General features: G+C 39.4%; 1 protein-coding gene across 1 annotated transcript in view; it reads right to left on the reverse strand.

Annotated features, from left to right (window-relative positions):
• Positions 1 to 3,649: 3,649 nt before the first annotated feature.
• NFXL1 (nuclear transcription factor, X-box binding like 1) overlaps positions 3,650 to 23,360 on the reverse strand; it is a 66,105-nt gene continuing 46,394 nt past the window's right edge. The window contains exons 17-23 of the mRNA XM_075195312.1: positions 22,665 to 22,799; positions 21,751 to 21,917; positions 20,961 to 21,030; positions 11,071 to 11,175; positions 7,878 to 7,964; positions 6,394 to 6,447; positions 3,650 to 5,046 (exon numbers count right to left, since the gene is read on the reverse strand). Coding sequence (XP_075051413.1) covers positions 4,870 to 5,046; positions 6,394 to 6,447; positions 7,878 to 7,964; positions 11,071 to 11,175; positions 20,961 to 21,030; positions 21,751 to 21,917; positions 22,665 to 22,799 — 795 coding nt within the window. The 3' untranslated portion in view covers positions 3,650 to 4,869. The remainder of the gene's footprint in view (positions 5,047 to 6,393; positions 6,448 to 7,877; positions 7,965 to 11,070; positions 11,176 to 20,960; positions 21,031 to 21,750; positions 21,918 to 22,664; positions 22,800 to 23,360) is intronic.

Genomic DNA, 23,360 nt, shown 5'->3' on the forward strand with positions numbered 1-23,360 from the left:
AAAGAAACAGTTTTTTCTTTTGTCCCTAGGTTCTAGTTAGCGTGCCCTAGATAATGCAAAACGGACATTCGGTTTCACAACACAGAGTAAAATTCAGGTTTTGAACACAATGCGTTCTTACCCGTTTATGACGCGTCTCCACCCTTTGTTGAGGAACCGAAATCCGTTGGTCTTGCGTATCATCGGCAACGAAACCTCCAAAGCTCACGAGCCCCCAAATTGTAATGTGCGTATTGTCGCTAACCAATAACGATTGTCGAACCTCGATTTGTGTATCCGACGCACAAATATTTATTCGCAATAAGTTGAAAAAATATGCTCAAGCGATGTAATAGTAAATACAGCCGTTACTTAACGCAGGCGCTCTGGATCCAGTGCAGTCATTCAATCCTGAAGTCTGGGGACAAGAAGTCTGCACTCTGGATCACAAGCTGCTGCTTATATACACAATCAAGTACAGTAATACAATGAAGATGGTATGGCTTGCATCTATTGGTCCGGGTCTCAGGAATGTCCAAGGGGTCGTCAATCATTGGCTGGTTCATCCTAAGGAATCCAAAGGAGGGGGTCATCTCTGCAGGGGGTATGCTCTGCTCTTCCCGCCAGAATTCCTTAGTCTTAAGTAGTTCATAATTCCCTATCATTCATAACTTGCGTATGCACTCTGCGATTCCCTCGCAGAGTGAACCAAACAGTAGGATATGTAACAAGGTTCATTATGATACCACTCATGATGTTATTCCTTTAACCCGTTCTGTGTATTTCACTAATATGCATGTAACTCTGATATAACATATAAATACTACTATATTTCGACGTAACTGACTATGTGTTGCAACTACCAATAATGTGTACTATTTTATAAGTATGCGTGTTTGTGCGAATGTATGGTAAAAGACCAATTACTGTTGCTGCCACGTGTAGTGGATGCGTACGCCCTTTCACGCCGTAGCGTGCCCTTGTACGTCAAAGCGTACCGTACGCATCTTTTCAGACAAAGACAACCAAGTTTGCTAGACTTTAATTGAAATGACTTTATCCAATTTGCTGACTTCGACAGTATATATATATATATCTATTTTAAATCCTAGCTATCACATGGCCTGTGCTGCTATTCTCCATTGAAATCATATTTGAATAATTAATATTTTCCATTTGCAGGCAGTATTCTAAACACATGATATTTAAGCCTATCTGCCTCTATTTATAGATCGACTGACTGCAATTCAACTTTCTAATTAAAGAAGAACATGATTGCTGATTATCCCAGAGCACAAAGTACTGATGCTTATTTGCTTTGCTATTAACCTTAAAAAGAAAAAAAGTCATCAATACACTGTTTTGTTTGAAGTGAAGATCAGACACCAAATAAATATATAGGATATTGAAGGAAAGTATCAGGTTTAAGTTTATCTAGAATTGGTGCGATTATAAAAGTGGAGCAAAGACAAACTGGTGTAAGAAGTTATTAACCATAACAACCTGAATACCATTTATTTCTGATTTTCCAAAACAATCTGAATCAACTTATGATATATACGGGAGTCAAGATTCCTTCCAGTAATTGGCCTGCTGGTTCATATTTAAATCAGATTGTAATAATTTATCTTATTTTTTTTATCTCACACAGTGTACGTTCCTTCAATTTTCTTAATTTTCTTTTGACATCTTAATACAATTGGACGATTGAGCTTACTAGTAGCTGTAAAGTTTCATCTTAAGGAAACAATGTGAGCTATTGTAGGGTTGGTCACCATGTGGACAGCTGGATACTGAAGTTATAGATATTTCACTCTTCAATGTTTGTTAAAGACCGTTTGTGTTCTAAGAAAACTGCAAAAACAACTGACTGAGTGAGCAGATTTGAAGGGGATGTTCACCTTCAGGCTTAACCGTCCAACAATTGTGTTTACCAACTACAGGAAACGGGACCTGGAATATATGGATATGTGACTGAGCCGGGGGGATATGTTTTCTGTAGGTAATTTTAACAGTACAATATTTTCACACTTGTCTGTGGAGTTAATCCTAAAGGAGTTTAATCAGGTTTAGATCCCAACTCTTAATGTGGTGGTAAAGCTATAAGAGCTCTCCTATATTAAAATGAGAATGAGGTTATCCTAAAATCTCCCTGAGGACTAAAGAGAACTAGTCACCAAGGACTGATTGCCCTGTTTTATATAGTGCACAACACAAGACACTGGAAAAACATTAATTCATGCACTCATCATGTCCCGCATCGCCTATTGCAATTCCCTCCTTACTGGTCTTCCCAAAGTCAGACTTGAACCCCTACAATCTATTTTGCACGTAGCGGCTAGATTGATTTTCCTTGCAAACCGTTCTTTCTCTGCTGAGCCACTCTGTCAGTCTCTACATTGGCTGCCTGTATTTTAACGAATTTAATATAAAATTCATCTACTAACATACAAGGCCGTCAACAAAATTGCACCGACATACATCTCCTCACTTGTCTCAAAATATCTCCCTACTCGACACCTCCGTTCTGCACGAGATCTGCGCCTCTCCTCCTCTCATCACATCCTCCCATTCTCGGTTACAGGACTTTTTTCGGGCTCCACCCACTTTGTGGAATTCCCTCCCTCGCACAGTAAGACTTTCCTCTAGTCTCCAAACCTTTAAGCGTTCTCTGAAAACCCACCTCTTCAGACAAGGTTATGATATTCCTCAACCACCATCTTAATCTCCCGTATTACCACCCTCTACACAGCTAACGCAAGACAACAACCCTCTGACCAACATTGGTACACACACAGCCCCCTCAGTAGTTTTACCTTTGCATTCTAGCTGGTCCAGTGTGCAATATGATGTAGCACATGCCCTTGTGTTTCAAACTCCCATTGTCACATAGATTGCGAGCAGGGTTCTCTTACCTCTCTGTCTGAATGTATTACCCAGTATTGTTTTATTAATATTTGTTCCCAATTGTAAAGCGCTACGGAATTTGCAGGCGCTACATACATAAATGATGATGATGATATAGTGAACTATGCTTGTATGTAAAAATAGTAATAAAAACCTGTGTCCCCCTCTCCGAGAGAGCACATGTAGAGTAAGCTTCCTAGTCAAGCTTCATACTAAGTCATGATCTTTCCTGAGCAACGTTCTCTTATGCCCCCAGCACGTGAGGCAAGGTTACTGTACTGAAGATGGCAGCCTGGCGGTCAGCATTCAAACATGTGCTGCTTACTGTACTGCCAAACTCTTTAAACTTAATACTCTGTATAAGCATCATTTATATATACACAATGTATGAACAGACTGCCGGAGAGGGTGACGAACACGTAGAAAACGCTGTTTAGTTATGCTCTTGACTTCTCTGACCTTCTGCTGTCATTAGCTCCATACATATTTGTTGTCGGTACGCCTTGCATATTCTACCTACCCCTATTTTCAGTACTTTAAGAGGTAGGACGTCTTTTCTGTATGAGAACATTCAACATTTTGTAGAATGCATTCTCTTTTTAGCATAAGCATTTACAGGGTGGCGTAAGAGCAATCATTTTGGAGATTTAGGTTTTTATTCCAAAAAAACCCCAAAACATACATTCGTTTAGCTGAACAACAGCTGCAGACACGGTGCATACGTTAGATAAAATAGTCCAAAAAAATGTGCTATACTGCAATGAAGTATACATTTTGTGGTGTGTTTTATTACAATAATGTTATATTTTGTTACAGGCAGCTGCAGAACAAATTCAAAATTCCAGCATTTGAGATGACATCATAATGGTTAAAACAGAAACAGAAATACACTATACTACATCCGTCATACTTATTTACCAACTTCTTCTTACAATAATTACCCCCAACATTCAAAGGCAACTAAATGTATTATTCTTTAAAACGAACGAACAAAAATCTACTGTAACATTTATTCAGATAAAAGGATATTCCCACCTATGTGGACAATTTTTTTTACATATTTAAATGTAAAATATCAAAAAAAAATTCCCCCTTTATAAATGTGTTCCTATCTTATTAAATCCACTACTGACTGTACTGAGTTTATGTCACTTCTGTGGCACAACTGATATAGTTACCAATATAATGAACAAATAAACAAAACAGAACTAGGACATCTAAATTAGTTATCTCTACCAGACCACAATTTATGGACAATGCACTTTGGTCGGTCCAGCCAATAACAGTAATGGACTATATGACCTGTTAGGGACATTTCAACCATGCAGCCCTGGAGCTGGCTCCCACGCTCTAATCTGTTCTCATTGTATCAATCTTTATGTATTCCTTCTCCAAAAACAATTTATACTACAAAATAAATATGGAAACAGCGATGACAAATGCATACGTTTCATTATAATGCCAAAAATGTCTTTCATAATAAATGTATGTATGTCTGTACCTACCCCTACACGATTGTCAACATATAATGACAGTGGCATTTTATCTTAATGAAGGTGATGGTGCCCACAGTATAATATTATGTGAGCATTACTGGACTAATATATATATATATTTATTCTCCACATAGCGAGTTGGATCCATGGTTTAGTTCCCAGATTTCTTTTATTGTTAAACGGGGGTGAGGGATTGGTTAGGAGGGTTGTTAGTAAACACTTATGTGATTTTTCTGAGTGTGGACATCTCTCTTAACTGTCCTGACATATACAGAAGTTATAAAAGAAACAAGCAGCACAATATCTGTATACTGAATGTAGATATAGAAAGGTGGTATTTTAAATTGATCTTTTCTGTAAATATACACAGTAGAAAGTTAATATAGTACTCCCTGGAGAACGAGCAGATAATGTAGCAATGACATTCCTACTTTGATGAAATTGGCATTGTCGCCCCACAGGTCAATGTGAACGGCACACTGTATTATTATATATTAACTTGCGTGAGATACAGTGTAAACACAGCAAGAGCAACGCCACACACAGGCATTAATATATATTTTCTATATTTCTGCCACACAGATTGCTGAACCTCCACTTCATCCTTTTTCCTGTTCTTTCTCTTTTTCCCCTTCAGTCGGTTTTCAAAAGCTTCCAATTCAGCCTATAAGAGAGAAGGAACGTCAGGAAAGCATTATATTGTAGAAACAAAGCAGCCATTTGTCCGTCTGACCGTAGACAGCCAAAAGAACCACGTGCAAGTCCGTCCTACTGCCAATGTGAAACTGGCACTCTCGGCATAGTTGGTTCAAATTCTCCAGCGCACCATGGTGCAGATGTCACAGCTACAATCCATTAACTTTACTGGAAACGGTGCGATACTGATCTCCATAACTGGAGGTCTAAATGTTTCAATAAAGGCTGTTCCATCTGTATGTAATTTTGTGTTGCTTTTACCACAGGCTAATACAACGCACACATTGTAACCTAGAATGTTCCATTGAAAGAGAAGAACTCATGGAAATTTCCAAGTGCCTTAGATAGATTAAAATGCTTAAAACAATAAGGGTCATTTATAAAAGTGCAAATGTGAGGGCCAGCAGTGAAAATGTTTGGTTATGTCACGCTATATTTGTACTGAAGAACAAAGGGTATAGTGATACATGTGTTTCTGCATTCCAGCCACACGGCACACCTGGTTTGAATACATTTATGTCACATAGTTTAAACCACACTTGGTTGATGCAACAAACAGACAGGCAGAGATTCTCCATCTGCTAACGTGTGTTTTCATCAGTCAAGTGTACTAATTAGGCCCAATGTGATCTGGTTTTAGCTGCCCGATTGACCGGTTCTGACCCTATTTGGGCAGCTTTCCCAGTAGAACCATGATGTCCCCTCTCTAAGTGTATAGAAGGACACACACAAAGATGTCACTCTTAAATGGCTGACATCAGAGAACAATACCTTGGAAAAATATCTTGTATCTAATGAGTTTATGCAAGACAAACAGTATTTTATGTCTAGTGGCCCTTTAAAATACTATAATGAGTGTGCCTTTTGCTGTCAAAGAGCCCGAGTCATTAACGAGAGTAAAGCAAAAAAAAAAAAGAGTAATTCTGCACCTTGGCAAAACCATGTTGCATCGGAGGGGATGTAAATTTAAAATTTGTGACAGATGTATAGTTGGAGTAAGGCATGTCCTAGATTTAATTTAAATTTCAGTGTAAAAATAAAGCTATCAAGTATTTGTGTGCTACATGAAAAAGCAGCTAGTATTCTCCTTACATGTAAAATCATAAAGTAATTTGCACCCCTTGCATTGTAACATGGTTTGTCCAGAATCACATTTACTCCTTTTTTTTTGCCTTGCTCGCCTAAATGACCAAGGGCCGAAGTCTTTCTGGAAATCATTAGACAAGTGATCATGAACCACACGACACAGGGTAACATATTATCAATGTGCAACACTAGAGATATCACAGACTATTTGTTGGTAGAGTGTAAATACCTGCTGTCTGCGTTTTTCTCCTTCAGTGGCTGCCTTTTCTTCTTCTGCCTTCATCTGCAAATGTGAATAGATTCAGAAGAGAAAATACATTACACAGTGTTCATTGCATGCCTGCTTTGCTGCAAAGTACAAAACTATTTTTAAAAGTACAAACATCAATTCATAATTGTACAATATACGATAGAAAAGTCTGTATCCAGGATTTTAATACAAAAAGACACCATAAAGCTCTGCTCTAAGATACTGCCCTGCCCCACCCTTCTTTCTGGATGTTAGGAAAATAAAAAATTATTTTGCAAATGTAGAAGAGGGGCATGTATAAACCAATAAATGTGTAGGTAGATACTAATTTTGGCAGTGAACCAGATTTGCCAGCTCTGATGTCGCTGCGTTGGTCTAGCTTAGGGCTCCATGCCTGCTCCAGAACTAACGTTATGCTGCTACACTGTAGATTCTATGCGGTTACTACAGCTTCAGCTACTTTTAAAAAACCTCAGCTCTGGGGCTATTAACACATTGCCTTTTTGTAGTAAATATGATGAAATTGTCTAACCATTACTAAAATGAATATAAATATCAGTCTACTTTTACATTTCATATGCAGAAAGGGAAGGGGCTACAAAGGCTGAGCTTCAGCTCTATACTGATTTCAGCTCTGCTCCAGCTCTGCTCCAGCTCCGGAGCATAGTCAATAAAATAATAATCAGCTGCGCTATGATCTAGACCTTGGAACTAGCTCCAAGCTCTGGAGCACCAACCATTGCAAATTAGAAGGTCCCTTTATCAGATATCAGGGTCTCTGCAAAATAATTTGTGTGTTTCAAAGGGTAGCTGGAAACAGGTCAATGTTTTACAGATCTCTTACTGTTCTCTGACCAAGTCTGCAAATGTTTAAAAAATATTGAAAAAAATCATGGCTTAAAGATGCAATCCCCTGAAAAGAAAATGGCATGTGCTCTTCTAACGCAAATCACAGTGGTAGTTTATAAGATAAATTACTATTTTTCTTGGTTTGTTTCTTCAGGCTCCTTTCAATTGTTTATCATTCTGCACAGTGTCATGGGACTGCCATGGCAACCACAGTCACATGGCGCATTATGTAGCGAGCAAAGAGATTATGGAACCCCCCGTCCGCATCCAATCAGATTTTTCCATTTGAATGCCAGTTTAGAAAGTGAAAGCATAAGTCTGATTGTTTGCTATGGGTAACACCACCTTTTATACACAGTTATTTGTGAAACAGTTTCCAGAAATGTTCTTATGTTTTACAGAACATCTATAGAATAATAGAAAGTGTTAAAAGTCAGCTTACAGGATAAATAAAGCCTATTTAATGAAAGATGTGAGAAATGTTTCTACAAGAAGAACAAGGTGTTTGAAAATGTTAAATCATATTTGGACAATTCCAGGAAAGATCCCCTAAAAGCAACTGATGCAACAAAAAAACCACACAAAAGAATAAACGGCTACAAGCAGGAATGTACCTCTATAGCTTTCTTCCTCATTTCCAGGCACAGCGAGTCACACTCTACAGCAACCCGACCTTCACGTGCAGTGTTACATGCTAACTCCTACAATTGGAAGAGGAGAATGTTTCTTTGATGAACAGTCCACGAAGGTCAAGTTATCAAACGGCTCTACAGCGGCACATTGATGGATTATTGAAAATTTCACTGTCTTCGCATTAAAGATCAGCTGGTCATAAATTAAAGGATGGAAAGTGCAAAGCAGAAAAAACCAAACAAAGATTCTAACAAATGTAACCACTTTATGGATAACTCGGAATTCCTGCTAACTCCATGGGGTGTGTAGTAAATTTATGTATTTTCCTGGTGTTGTTAGAAAGGTCTCAGAAACCATAGATCTTCCTTATGTGGACATATGGGTGCGCCGACATTCTCCAAGAGCTTTGATTAGACAAACAAATAAAAGCCAGATTTGAGCCAAGTGGGATTATAAAATACTAACATCTTGTGAAAGGGATGTCACAGCAATCGTCAGAATAAATGCCACAACAAAGAGTGCACATTCCCCACAACCACAGACGTATGTGCAGGATATGGCCAAGGGATCATCAGATATAAGAGGAGTCACCAGCAGCAAGCGAACACGCTCACTAGGAACCTTTGTTCTCGGTTTAACTAAACTGTTGTTTCCTGGACCACAGACATGGCTTTTAAATCCATCACAATTCTGAAAGCTGTGTTAACGTCTCTCATAAACAGGGTGAAATCAACTTTCTCAGTAACAGGATAAAAAATAAGTTGAGGCGATTGAGCAAACTATTGTATACCCAGAACCCAGTTGGCCATTGTTTTCTGTAAACGTCCATAAAAGGTCCCAAGTGAAGTGTGCCTTATACGGAAAGTTTGCGATTCCATACTTGGTATGAGGACCCAGATAGTGCTCACCACCAAGCTAAATTCTACAAACATGTTTCCACTCTCACACTTACCTACTGTGAACTCTGAATAAGCAGAGATCACTTAAGGAAGTATAACCTTATAGCTGTAACAATGTATTTCCCCATATGATGTGACATGTACATTGGGAGTTGGCAGGTTTATAAAATCAATGGATTCGCTGGGATGTATATATAACAGCCTTCCCTATGGTAGATACACTAGTCTGCACATAGTCAAATAATTCTACTTTAATTGCTCTTAAAAATGTAATACATTGCACGCATACACTAATTTAAAAGAAAATATGGGCTCTACATACAAACAAATATACAAATATCTAATTACATATATTTCCTTCTACTCCATTGATTTCTTACATAGGTCTCCCGATCATCAATTTTATGTTTCCCCATTTACTTTCCTTTTAACTTGTGTATGTCTAATGCAGTGTTGGCTAACCTGTGACACTCCAGGTGTTGTGAACCTACAAGTCCCAGCATGCTTTGCCAATATATAGCAGCTTATTGCTGGAAGGGTATGATGGGACTTGTAGTTTCACAACACCTGGAGTGTCACAGGTTAGCCAACACTGGTCTAATGAATGCAAGGAGACCTTACTTACAATGACATTGCACATAATGATTTAGCTGTAAGAAAGTCATCTTTAAGTAAAGACAGACACTATGGGCTCCTACCGTACATCTCTGTAAACATGTATATTTTACTGCATGGGTTCGAGATGCAAAAAGAAAACCGGATTTGGATAAGCCTGTGGAAAGTCCTCCGCGTTCCCATGGATGTCTAATATACTTCCTTATCACTAGATCCTTTGTTTTGTATATTGTGGCAAAGTCCCAAGCCACAAAGACACTTAGAGAATACCTCAGATTACTTGCTCAGGATAAGGAGCTATGTTCTGGGAAATCGTTTAAAAATCACATTGAACTAAACAGTATAATGTAGCGTTTTTTCAACTATAAAAATAAAACCATCAAAGATGAATAGCGACACTGAAAACTGTGACAGGAGCTGAATACAGAAATGTGTAAGACAAAAACTTCCATTTGTTAATGTAAGACACCAGAGCTGTAGTATCTACATAGAATAATTGCCTTTTATGCATAATTAGCTTAGATTGTGAGCATTTGTGAGTAGTAGTTAGAAATTATTTGTGTATAGTACCAAGATACTTTTTACATTTATTTACTTATTTACATAAATTAAATTTAAATTGAGTGACAACTGTAGCTGTAATTTGTTTTGTCTTTGAGTTCTGCTATAAGCAGAATAGGTATTTTGCAAGAAAATTAGTAATAATGCTTAGATGAGGGCAGAGGGGTAGGTAGACAAGTCACTTATCTCAGGAACAGTTAAGTCTGAATGAGTCGAGCGGGACCTGTCATCATCATCATCAGCTATTTATATAGCACAACAAATTTTGCAGCGCTGTACAGAGAACTCACTCACATCAGTCCCTGCCATATTGGAGCTTACAGTCTAGATCCCCTAAAAAAACACACACACACACACACACACACACACACACACACACACACACACACACACACACACACACACACACACACACACACACACACACACACACACACACACACACACACACACACACACACACACACACACACACACACACACACGTCAATTTGATAGCAGCCAATTAACCTACCAGTATGTTATTGGAGTGTCGGAGGAAACCAACGCAGACACGGGGAGAACATACAAACTCCTCACAGATAAGGCCATGGTCGGGAATCGAACTCATGACCCCAGTGCTGTGAGGCAGAAGTGCTAACCACTGAGCCACCGTGCTGCCCAGGGACCTATGTCCCTGTCGAGTACCAAACGAAGCACCCAGTAAGGCAGTGGGGGGCATCAGGCAGCCAGCGGCCCACCGAGCCTTCACCTGAAGCCCCCCAGAGACCAGTATGTGAGCAAAGTCCTGGTCTGTGCAGAAACATTGGGTCTGCTGTCACTAATGAGGACATGTAATCGATCCAATAACAACAGCGCCTCCCATCACAGTTTGTCCACTTTGCCTCGAGCTGCTAAGCAGCTTATCCAGCGACATCATGCAAAATATGTACAATTTAGTTACAAAGACAGAAGGGATAAAACCATTCAACAAAAGTATATAGGCATAAAGTACTTGATTTTTGGTACCGTTTTGGGAGTTTTCTCCTCTAATGATATATTTGAATCAGTTTCTGTTAAAAATGTTTTGGGAGCTCAATGTAAAAACACGAAATCTCACCTTTTTAATTCTGCGGCAGGGGCATCGAAGTTTAACTTTTTGGATGCAATAAAAAGAGCAATTTCCCTGATGGCAAATCTCCTTACACCGGTGTCCACAGGGCAGCTAGAAAAAAAAAAGTGGTACAGCTAAATAGGAGCATTTAATAACACAGGAGCACCCGTAAAAAAAATGTTGTTACTTCCTGATGTGTGACATCATACACTGCAATTACTTCTTTTCTATCTGCAAACATATAGATTTACAGATGTAGATAATACAGTTTAGGGAAACAATAAAATTCAAAACAGACGTCAAAATAGCCAGGCACACCTCCACACATCGACGCCACGCACACCTCCACACATCGACGCCACGCACACCTCCACACATCGACGCCACGCACACCTCCACGCCACGCACACCTCCACACATCGACGCCACGCACACCTCCACGCCACGCACACCTCCACGCCACGCACACCTCCACACATCGACGCCACGCACACCTCCACCGACGCCACGCACACCTCCACACCTCGACGCCACGCAAACCTCCACACCTAGACGCCACGCACACCTCCACACCTCGACGCCACGCACACCTCCACTCCACGCACACCTCCACTCCACGCACACCTCCACGCCACGCACACCTCCACTCCACGCACACCTCCACTCCACGCACACCTCCACGCCACGCACACCTCCACTCCACGCACACCTCCACACCTCGACGCCACGCACACCTCCACTCCACGCACACCTCCACTCCACGCACACCTCCACGCCACGCACACCTCCACGCCCCGCACACCTCGACGCATCGACGCCACGCACACCTCGACGCATCGCACACCTCCACGCATCGACGCCACGCACACCTCCACGCCACGCACACCTCCACACCTCGACGCCACGCACACCTCCACACCTCGACGCCACGCACACCTCCACACCTCGACGCCACGCACACCTCGACACCACGCACACCTCGACGCCACGTACACCTCAATGCCACGCACACCTCCACGCATCGACACCACGCACACCTCCACGCATCGATGCCACGAACACCTCCATGCCACGCACACCTCCACACATCGACGCCACGCACACCTCCACGCATCGATGCCACGCACACCTCCACGCATCGATGCCACGAACACCTCCACACCACGCACACCTCCACACATCGACACATCGACGCCACGCACACCTCCACACATCGACGCCACGCACGCCTCCACGCATCGATGCCACGCACACCTCCACGCAACGATGCCCTCCACGCAACGCACACCCCCACATATTTGGTAAAATGTTTGCAAACGACTCTTGTGTACTTGACTATTTCTACTGACTAGATTTTGCTAATTTCTTCAGCTTCTTTTGTTTGGGTAATTTACGGTTTTTTGCGTGGCAGTTACCATTTATAGTGAGCTTTGCTATTCCAAAACGACTTGATTTTCTATCCATTGGTTTGGTCCAATATGATTTTACTCCTATTTATTTCCATAATTTTGATGGGCTTTTGGAGTATATATTATATATATATATATATATATGGGATGTGCACCGGCCATTTTTGGTGTCTCGTGTTTTGGATTCGGATTTGCTTGAGGTTTTGGGTTCGGATTTGTTTCGCAAGACACCTGACGAAAGGTTTTGGTTCGGATTTAAGGTTTTAGATTCGGATTTATTTTGAAAAAAAAAACATAAAAAGTGCTAAAAACCAGTTTTGTGTTTTTTTTTTCACTCCTACACTATTATTAACCTCAATAACAATCATTTCCACTAATTTCCAGTCTATTCTGAACACCTCACAATATTGTATTTAGGCCAAAAGGTTGCACCGAGGTAGCTTGAGCACATAATGCCAAAAAAAGAGGTACAAGATGGAATTGTTCTGGGCCCTCCCTCCCACCCCTCGCGAGATTCGACGCGAGACTTGGACGACAGAGCCTCGTTTTCATTTTTTTGCCCGCCGGAAATATCCGAACAGTGCTCGGATCCGCACTGTTCGGATGGGCTCGGATTAGCGGAATCCGAGCCCGCTCATCTCTAATATATATATATATATATATATATATTATACATACACAAAGCAACACTGTGGGAATTGTAGGATTGTAGGTGTGCTTTGCCATTATCGTATCCATGTCACAGGTCATTCATCCTGCTGTCATTTATCATGATATAAACCCATAGTAAATTACAGGGAAAAAATTGGACAAAACAGACGACTCATGAATTCATCCATGTATGTCCGAAGATGTAAATATAAACATTTTTGAAATTTTTTCAATGAATTTTAGATTAGATGTCTTGTTCGAGGAACGTCATACAATACTAAACAAAAAACAGTTTGTTCAACAAATTCAAAATACTACATAAAACGTGAATACTGTTCTTTCATATGGTAGAGAAGTACTGAGAAATAATAAAATATCTAGAGAGATATATTTGTTGACAATGTTTGATTGCATATAGGACGCAGGAGGTGGACAACACGGCAACCATGTTTTGCCATGTGACGTTTTTCTCAATTGATCTCTACAAGTGTAGGACTTCTATCCACACCAGGCTTTAGAAAATACAGATCCCACTATACAATCATTAACAGCAACAATACAACACTTGTATAGAAGAGCTTGCACTCATACTCTATTCTGTGGCAGCTGCTACATTCAATAGACACATCTTTAGAAAAATGTAAATGGATTGTATTATATCATATATATATATTGTTTGACTTTTACTTCTAAATTGATAGCAAAACCATGCTTTCAAACAGTGCCAAAACCAGATGGAAATGTAGTCTACAAAACGATTATATTAATGGAGTCTCATATCTATGGTTCAGCTAGCTTCCTTCCACAGGAAATCTGCCTGCTACCATCAAATTACACCATATGAAAAGACGAAGAAAAGACACTGCACAGAGTAAATGTTTGCAGACCTTCCCAGTCAGCATCTGTGACTCTATAAAGAGACCTGCGGCAGAGTGATGGAACGTGAAACTCAGGTCAAGAAAGAACACTTCTATCAAACCACAAAGGGTAAAAATCTCTTCTCTGCAGCCAAGACAAATAGCTCATGTCTGGCAAGCAGCAACAATGACATCCCCTCAGTCTAACAGCAGAACTACACTGAATCACCAGCAACGTGTGATTGTACTGAAGTCAGTGGATATGGAGCTAATTGCAACTGACTGATCCTTCTTCAAGTTACACTTATTTCCTAATGACAATACATTCTCTCATAGGGAATTCTGGTTTGAACATTTTCTCAGGCCTTAGAGTCCACTTCCTTGCTGGATGCTCACACACAGAAAATACTCACTTTAACATGCATTCAAACTGTCAGTTAAATTCAGTAATGATCGTAACAGGACAAGTCATGTACATCTCATATATTTCAATATCAAAAATATGTTCTCTTATTTCTGCAATGTGTGTGTGAAATGTTCAATGCTCCTTCTAGTCCTGAAGTGTCATTGAGCATGCAAACAACCTTCAGTGACAATACAGGTCTCCAGGAAAGATGAGTGAAACAGATGATATTTTGAGTTATAAGATATGAATTACTCCAGGTTTTCAAACAAAAGACTAAAACTGTGCTCAATATCTATTTTTGCTGAGTTAAATTTTTGAAAATATAAATTTGATTTAAAATGTCGTCTTTTTTTTAATAGAAATCATTTTACACAATTCTAAAAGGTGTAAGATTTAGAAACCGGGAATTTTTATGCTCCCAGAGAGCTGTATACTCAACATGTGTGTAGCCCAATATTGTATTATGTATGTATTTATGTATGTATGTATGTATGTATGTATGTATGAATGAATGTATGTATGTATGTGTGTATGTGTGTATGTGTGTATGTATGTATGTATGTATGCAAATCCCACAAATGGAATCACCACTGACTGCTTGGTTCAGGGTCAGCTTATAGGTGGGATGAAATGCATTTAAAACTGCTGTTCACCATCAAAATAACCTGTTCCATACAGTTGTGGGCAAATATATTGACAAACCTGCACTTTTTTTAAATAATCCACAATTTCCTCTAAACATGAGGTGAAATTATCAACGGTAACTGGTCTCCATAATCATTTCTCTGTTAATATTATAGTCTTTGTTTTTTATTCTGGAATGACTACTATAGGCCTATATCCTTTTAAATCAGAAAATGAAAATAAATAGCATTGACGAAATTATTGACACCCTTGACTTTGGTGGCACAGCCTTGGCATAATAACTGTAATCGACAGCTTCTTACAGTCAAGTCCATAAATATTGGGACAGACACAATTCTCATATTTTGGGCTCTATACACCACCACAATGGATTTGAAATTAAACTCTTTCTTTTTAAGAATGTTCCAAACAGTTGATTTGGCCACATCTAATGTTTTTGCTATCTCTCTGATGGGTTTGTTTTGATTTTTCAGCCTAATGATGGCTTGTTTCACTGATAGTGACAGCTCTTTGGATCTCATATTGAGAGTCGACAGCAACAGGTTCCAAATGCAAATGTCACACCTAGAATCAACTCCAGACCTTTTACCTGCTTAATTGATGATGAAATAACGAGGGAATAGCTCACACATGTCCATGAAATAGCTTTTGAGTCGATTGTCATATTACTTTTGGTCCCTTAAAAAGTGTGAGGCACATATATAGAAACCGTTGTAATCCCTACACCATTCACCTGATTTGGATGTAAATACCCTCAAATTAAAGCTGAAAGTCTGCAGTTAAAGCATACCTTGTTAGTTTCATTTCAAATCCATTGTGGTGGTGTATAGAGCCCAAAACATGAGAATTGTGTTGATGTCCCAATATTTATGGACTTGACTATATATCTACTGGCAGTGTGGTCCACTCTTCTGATTGTACCTGCTCTAGTTCTCCCAGACTTGCAGGCTCCTTCTCCCAACTGCTGTTCTATGAGATTTAGATCTGGAGTCAGTGGTGGCCACTACAGAACAGTCCAGTGTCTTCTCTTGACCATTTCTTGGTATTTTCTGAAGTGTGATTGAGGTCATTGTCCTACTGGAAGACCTTCAACAAAGAACCAGCTTTCTGACACCACATTGTTCGCCAAAATGGCCTGGTATCGCCAGATATCATGATGCCATGCACACGATCAAGGCACACAGCAACCCCAAAAATCTATAATTCACTCTCACCTGTCCAGAGGACTTTCTGTAATATATGTTACATTTGGGGAAATGATTCAAAGTAACATATTGTATTGTGTGAGCTCAGAAGTCTTCTTGAACATTTAGTATAAAATATAGTTTTCATATGTGAAGATTTACAATACATTTTGTGGTTACAGCAAAAATAAAACATTTTCACCGTGACCAACGTTATTATAGTGCTAATGTCTTAATAACTGTTCCACATGCTCAATCGTGGCAAGAAGAGCTGCAAAGAACATACAACAAAAGAATATTTAGTGACCAAGCAGAGAACGTAATGTTTCCAAACATAACCAACACCATTACTAGTTTCATTTATTTCACCTGAAGGAAGGAGCCTGAACACAACTTAGACTGTTACAGCCTCCTGGAGCAGACTCAGAGCCATTAACAGTGATGGATCCATGTAGGTAACTAACAGTTAGAGGTACACAAGTGATATTTATTTTTTTAGAGCATGCAATCTTACTTTCCAGGTTTATACATGTCCTGCTGTGCAGCTTTAAAACTTCAGTAATCCGAGTTGTTCATTTACATTGCCCTGGTATATGTTAATGATCTGCTGTACTACGTCTATTGGATAGACTCATCCAGGTGGCAGCTTTATGTCATATAACCCAATACAAAGTAGTAAGCCAGAATTAACAAGTTATGAATTTAGTAAATGTTGCACGTATAAAGCCAATAAATAAAAAGTTATCCAAAGCCAGAAATCCACTTTAATATCAATATAAGTGACAAGACTTTTACAGAAAGGTAAAATTTAAATTCAGTTGAGATTGTATGTAGTGATAGTGAAAGTGCCTTCTAATACCAATATATCTGGTTTACCGGGGGCCAGTGTAATATTATGTTAGCCAGTATATAAGATGAAGATATATGAAAATAATGGAAGAACAAAAATACAAAAATGGCAACAATGCAATATCTTGGCTAATTAACCATGAAGAAATACACTTTTAGGATTCTCTGGGCATTTTGCCTGATGGAAGGAAAACCAAATCTCGAAAGCTTGTTGTTTGTTTCTTCATCTTTAGCCATTCAAAGAGACACCACCAATGCCACTTTTGTTTTTTCATTTGATGACAATTAAAGTACCGGTATAATCCACAGATTACCAATCTGTAATATCATCTTTCAATTCAAATTTAATGTTAAGAAAACGTATCTGGAATTTAAAAATGGCACATAGCCCCCACAGGGCTCCAAGGTGAAACAGGAAGGCTTTATTCACCACTTTTGGAACAACTCTTTGGCGAATGATGACTGAGGGATATGTACAGAGGAGGCCTTGAGCTCAATTGTCTATGGCGACTGTAACATAGTTGTTGCAAATCAGAACATGTGGACTGTGCTACCTACTTTACAGCACAATATGATGGACCTCATTATACTGTGCTGTAAGGTCAATTACAACAGCGAATGTTCCTGACGAAAGCTATATCAGACTAGGTCGTATCTTTTAACCATAATGTCTTTTAGGGCTCCCATTATGGTAATGTTCCTTTAAAAAAAGGAAAATATATACGATACAACTATATTATTACATATTTTAGCAATTGAAACCTTCACAATTTCAGGGAGTAATAAAATGGAGAAACGAGTCATACTCTCGCTTTACATGTATAATTGTGACTTAAACAGGATAAAACACTAAGTTGGAATATTGTGATGACATATACCTTGCCACCAAATAAATGTCATTATTTTCTTCAGAATTCAGGAAAGTTTGAAAGGCAAAAGGTTATTCTAGCTTAAGTTTAGAATATCTCTCCTGTCATAGTTAAAAAGATTAACATTATGATTTTCTGCCTTGCTTGTCTGAAACCTTGTGCCTTTGATTATATTGTCCTTCAACTCCACAATGTTATCTAAACATACAGTGCCTGATACTTCAGCTGAAAAGGAAGCAGAGATAATGGAGGTAATTGTCTGCCAGTGTTATGAATCCATTCTAATGTATTAGTGCAAGATCTGCCCTAAGCTAATCCCATGGCACAAAACTTATTTTTCTATTGATTCCCTGAAAATAGTTCAAGTAAAACAGAACGGTCAGTTGACACATATCTGTCAAAATAGCTGGGCAAGATTGTCCTACCTCTTGGTTTACATGGGCTCCGTCTTTGGGTCAACAGGAGTTTATATTTAAATAATTTATTTACATTCTTTAGTTGATAATTAGAATAATATACAACCTTGTTTTTTATAGTTTGTTTCAATATTTTATTATATATGCAGGCGGATATCAATTTTATAGCAAGTAACTTTTTTGACTCAAACACCCCCTTACAAAGCTTCCCCCCCTTCTGTAACTGAGATAGTTTTCCCAGGATCACAGAAACTGCCCTATCTGCAGCAATTGCAGGCTGTCATTTAGAATGTAGCAAAGTAAAGGGGAGGTGTTGGAACTTAATCTACTATCATGTCACTCGTCAACAGCGTTATTTAAGTGACAAGCAAATTCCATCCACCATTTTTCATGCCCAACAGTGACTCCTGAGGCCAGACAGACTCTCCGCTCCATTTTTCATTGTCTCAGTGACCCTGATGCTTTCTCCGCATCACAGTGCCCTTCTGATGCCAGGCAGTCTGGCCTTCAAACAACTGGCAGCCACATGGCATAGTTTATCTGGCTAGCTTGTTTCTGCAGTGGCAAAGCACTAAACTGGCGTGTATGAAAGGAAAGTCACTCCCAAGATTCAGACAAATGAATCAGAGGCAGAGGAGAACCAATAATATAGGGGACTATATTAAAACTTAAAAAGTATTTATAAACATGAAATCACTGGCCCTCCAGCAGTCCTTACACCAACAGTCAATAACTATTTTGTTCCCTTGCAGGGACAACATGCTAAGTAGGCAGTCACCACACACACTAAACCAGTGGATCCCAAACTTTTTCAGTTCAAGGCACCCATAGGGTTTCCATAATTTTTTTAAGGCACCCCTAAGCCAAAATAATTACCAAGTAGTAATTATTAGCCTTACTTACCACTGGCCCTGGCCGAGGCACCCCTGTGAGATCGCCGAGGCACCCCTGTGAGACCGCCGAGGCACCCCAGAGAGCCTAGGCGCACAGATTGGGAACCACTGCACTGAACAGTTATCTGAGCAGACAACATAGACCTAAATATAGGTTACATTTACTGTATCTTACAGTCATATAGCTTCTATCATGTCTGCATGCAGTTAGACACCTTGTGCACAGGTATAAATATGCATGAGTATTAATGAGACTGAACATGAATTCTTTCACGTATGTAAATTTGTTCCCCAGGTACTGAATAATGAATTAAACTTTATTGAGGTTACTTTATCTTTGCACAGTTAGATAAAACTGTCAACACACAGGTACATCTGAATATTTGTGTCTGATGACTTAATGATCAGGTCTGTCTCAAACGTGACTATGTGAGCAGCAAATGAGTGCGGTACACCAGTCAGTTAGGACACATGCAGAGTTCAGGTGCTAGATACATTTCCAACCTGTCCATTTAAAATTCAATCAACAGCAACAGGGCCATTTAATAGAGCAGAATTGTTTTGGGACACTGTGCCCGTGAATTTCCAATTTAGATCTGCCAGTCTAACATTACCTTCAGTTGATTATAGCGTTATATAACTTTGTTCCTTATCTTAGTTGTCAATTATATTTATCAACACAGCACCCATACACTGAGTGTTTGCCCTGGAAAAATAATAGTTACGGCCAGGGATAAAGTTGGACATTCTGCCAGATGAGAAAGGGATTCATCTCTAAGATAATTATTTTTCTTCTCCTTAAGACTCTGGAGAAGGCTAGGTGCATTAGTAAGCCTACTGAAGAACAATGCAGGAAGTCTTCCGATGCATAAAGTTGCAGATGACAATTGCATAAGGTTAGATAGCCAAGGAGATTAATACAAGATCTATTCTGTATCCACAGTACTACTTATACTTTATTATTCCATAGCAACCCGATTTCAGCAGGACAGTCCCAAATTTAGGGTTCTGTCCCACTGCTGCGCCCGGGGACGTTTGTCATGTGGGCGGGAAAGTTAGCAAGTAGCTAATAGGCAGCCTAGCGCAACCCTTTGGGGGCCTGACAACGCCCCCATTGTGAATTGGCTACGCCCCGTCCCGCTGCCGTGGACTTGCAGTTGGGTGGTATTGTATTCTGCCTTATTAGGAATCATATACTGTTATAAAGTGCTTCTGTATTCTGCTAGTTTAGGCCACTCAGTTCTCTGTGGCTCTGTTAGTGTTTGCCTAGTTCTCTGTGCAATTTGACAGGTCAGAGTGCTAAGCTCCATCATACTAGTTGTTCTGTGTATGAGCTGCTGACAGGCTCTCTGTGAAGGTTTCTCAGCTCTTAAGGCTTATATCCTTTTACCTAATAATATACTATTTCCTTTAATTACTACCTGCTACAGTGATCTCCTCTGCAGAACCTTGACTATTTTTCCTGGAAGGTTAGTGAAGACTGTGTTAATAAATTCTTCTGGAAATCTCACTGCTACAAATGGAAATACAGGGTTTAGCTATCTGAGTCGAGTTGAGCTATCTGTAGTGAAACTACACACTACATGTAGCAAGGTCAGAATAATATATTTAGCTTACGTCTTTTCATATTCAATCAATGTGTGATAAAGTATAAAAGGTCTTTCATAGTGAACAGTAAAACAAGAAAAGCTCTCCAGAACCGGACACCCATTCTTACCTCTTTTGGACACTGATTTTTGCATGAAGCCAACATATTCTTTTCTTTCTCATCAGCCAAAGTCATTTTTCTAAAATAAAGAAAACACACATTGAACATTACCTTTCAAATAAAACTGTTCATCAAGATGATATCCAGCAGTAATTACAGCTTTGGACATTTCAACACTTGAAACAAAACATCTTGATATAAACGTGATTCATTGACTGGGCAAAGTACCATAAGGCGATATGAACCCTCAAGTAACAAGCATGTGATGAACATTTATTGCTTTGCGTTCCGAGTGGCTTTTTGTCACATTTTATGTAGCCTAGTGGGCATATTTAACAATTATGTCTTTAGACAGAAAATAAATAAATTATACCTATATTGCGTGCAGCCAGTCAGTCTGTCTAATGTTAGATTTTTAAGCAAAGTTAACAAAATAAAACAAAACAGACATCACAGAGTATGAGATCAAATAGGCAAAATAATAAACATATCTACAGTTATGATATAAGAGTCAAACTAGTTGATAAACAAAGAAATACAATCTCTATTTATTGTCACAGAAAGACAAGTTAGTAAACCCCTCTAGTCTCTGCGCAAACAATGGGGCCTTCTTTTTCTTCTTAAGGGTAAGAAAATACATTTATTTATTTATTTTTCTAAATGTATCTAATTGTCACTTTATATTGACAGGTCCAAAGGATGCATTGGGATTTGATGTTCCTATCGCACTTATCCAGGGCTATAAAGCAATGTGGTAATAACAAGAAACCCAGCAAGGAAAAGGGACGTCTCTACGTACATGCACTCAATATAAAGACTGCTGATCTTGCAGTGGCATTTGGTCCTGATCATCTGAACACATGGAGGGCAATTCCCCGGATGACATGGCAGATTACAGCGATGAGGACAACCGGATGGTCTAGGCTTCAAGCACTCTTCGTCACACACAACACATTCGGGGCCACACTAGGAGGCAGGAAAAAAAAACATTTGATTATATTTATTTGCAAAACTCATACAATAAAACAAACTGCATTTACACGTATGCAGTCATCATCCACAGATTGCATGACTACCGCTCCCCAACAATCCCACTACCCAACTAGAAAACTGATGGGAGAGATGGGGTAAGAGGAAGGACACTTAAGTAGGTAGCACAAATCATGCATATACATGCAATAATACATACATGTCTTACATGGCGAGGTCAGCTGTCTTCTGCAAGACACTGCCCAAGGGTACACGTTTCTAGTGAAAGATCACTGTTTGGGCGCTTCAACATCCCCTGTCTCTCTCTCAATTACACAGACATTAAGCTAGGTAAGATGTCCTCATGGATGCATTGCCTTCACTCTGATGGTTTGAGGAAAGCTTGTGTGATTGCAGTAAACCGTAACATAATTATAGGCCTATCAGCAATGGCGATATAGTCCTTCTCCGGCTCATCTAGCCCAGTGGGAATTTAGAACTACTGCTGGAAGGCGATGATTGGGTGGAACACTCTCCTAGACCCCAAACAGTAAATCTGTCTATTATTAACAGCACACACACTGATCAATGTTCCTTTTTCCTGCAGTTATCTGAGCACTTGTGTCATATGCTCCAATCAGAACATAGCGGTCAGATAAGCGCGGATCTATATCTGTTTCAGGATATATAAACTTTAATAAAATTGGAGAGTAGCAAACAACAACCACAAATAAGTTCTCTCACCTTTCCTTTGTTATCATTGTTTTCGGTGACCTTATGGCACTCTCTTAAGCAAGTATGGTTGCCACAAGCAAGTGAACGTCCACATGATCTTTTGCATGAAAAAGGGCCAGCAGTGTGACAGGGTAAGGGGCTCACCTACAGAGAAACAGAGCCTTCGTTAGGTATGTGCCTGTGAATAGTTCCCATATTTTAGAAAATGGTAAAGCGGAGCCAAATAAAATGTCCTCATCCAACAAAGAATACACCGCCTTGCCTACACTGGCACTGAATATTACGGACCTCTACTCACGCAATCTAGACTATAAGCTGTTTTGGTCACGTAACTTTATGGATAATTGTGTAATGTTACTGTGCTATTCATCCTCCCTCCTGGAGCGACCTTTTAGATAACATGGAATACAATATTTCCTTTCAACTTCCGTGCATATGATAGAACAGATGGTTCTAGCTGTGTTTACAGCTAGCCCTGGAATTCAAACATCCATTCAAAACAAAGGAATATTTCTTACTTTGCATAAGCATATTGAAATGTATTCCAAATGGTCATTTGATCCATTAATATGGACAACTAAAAGACCATTCAACAATCGCTTATCTGATTTGTCCAAATCCCATGAAGTAAAACAAAAATCCTAAATGCACAATGAAGACTTAAAGTACAGTATAATTAGAACTGAATCTACATGTAAAAAGCAA

This window comes from Mixophyes fleayi, chromosome 1 (assembly GCF_038048845.1).
Source record: "Mixophyes fleayi isolate aMixFle1 chromosome 1, aMixFle1.hap1, whole genome shotgun sequence".
NCBI classification, from domain to species: Eukaryota; Metazoa; Chordata; class Amphibia; order Anura; family Limnodynastidae; genus Mixophyes; species Mixophyes fleayi.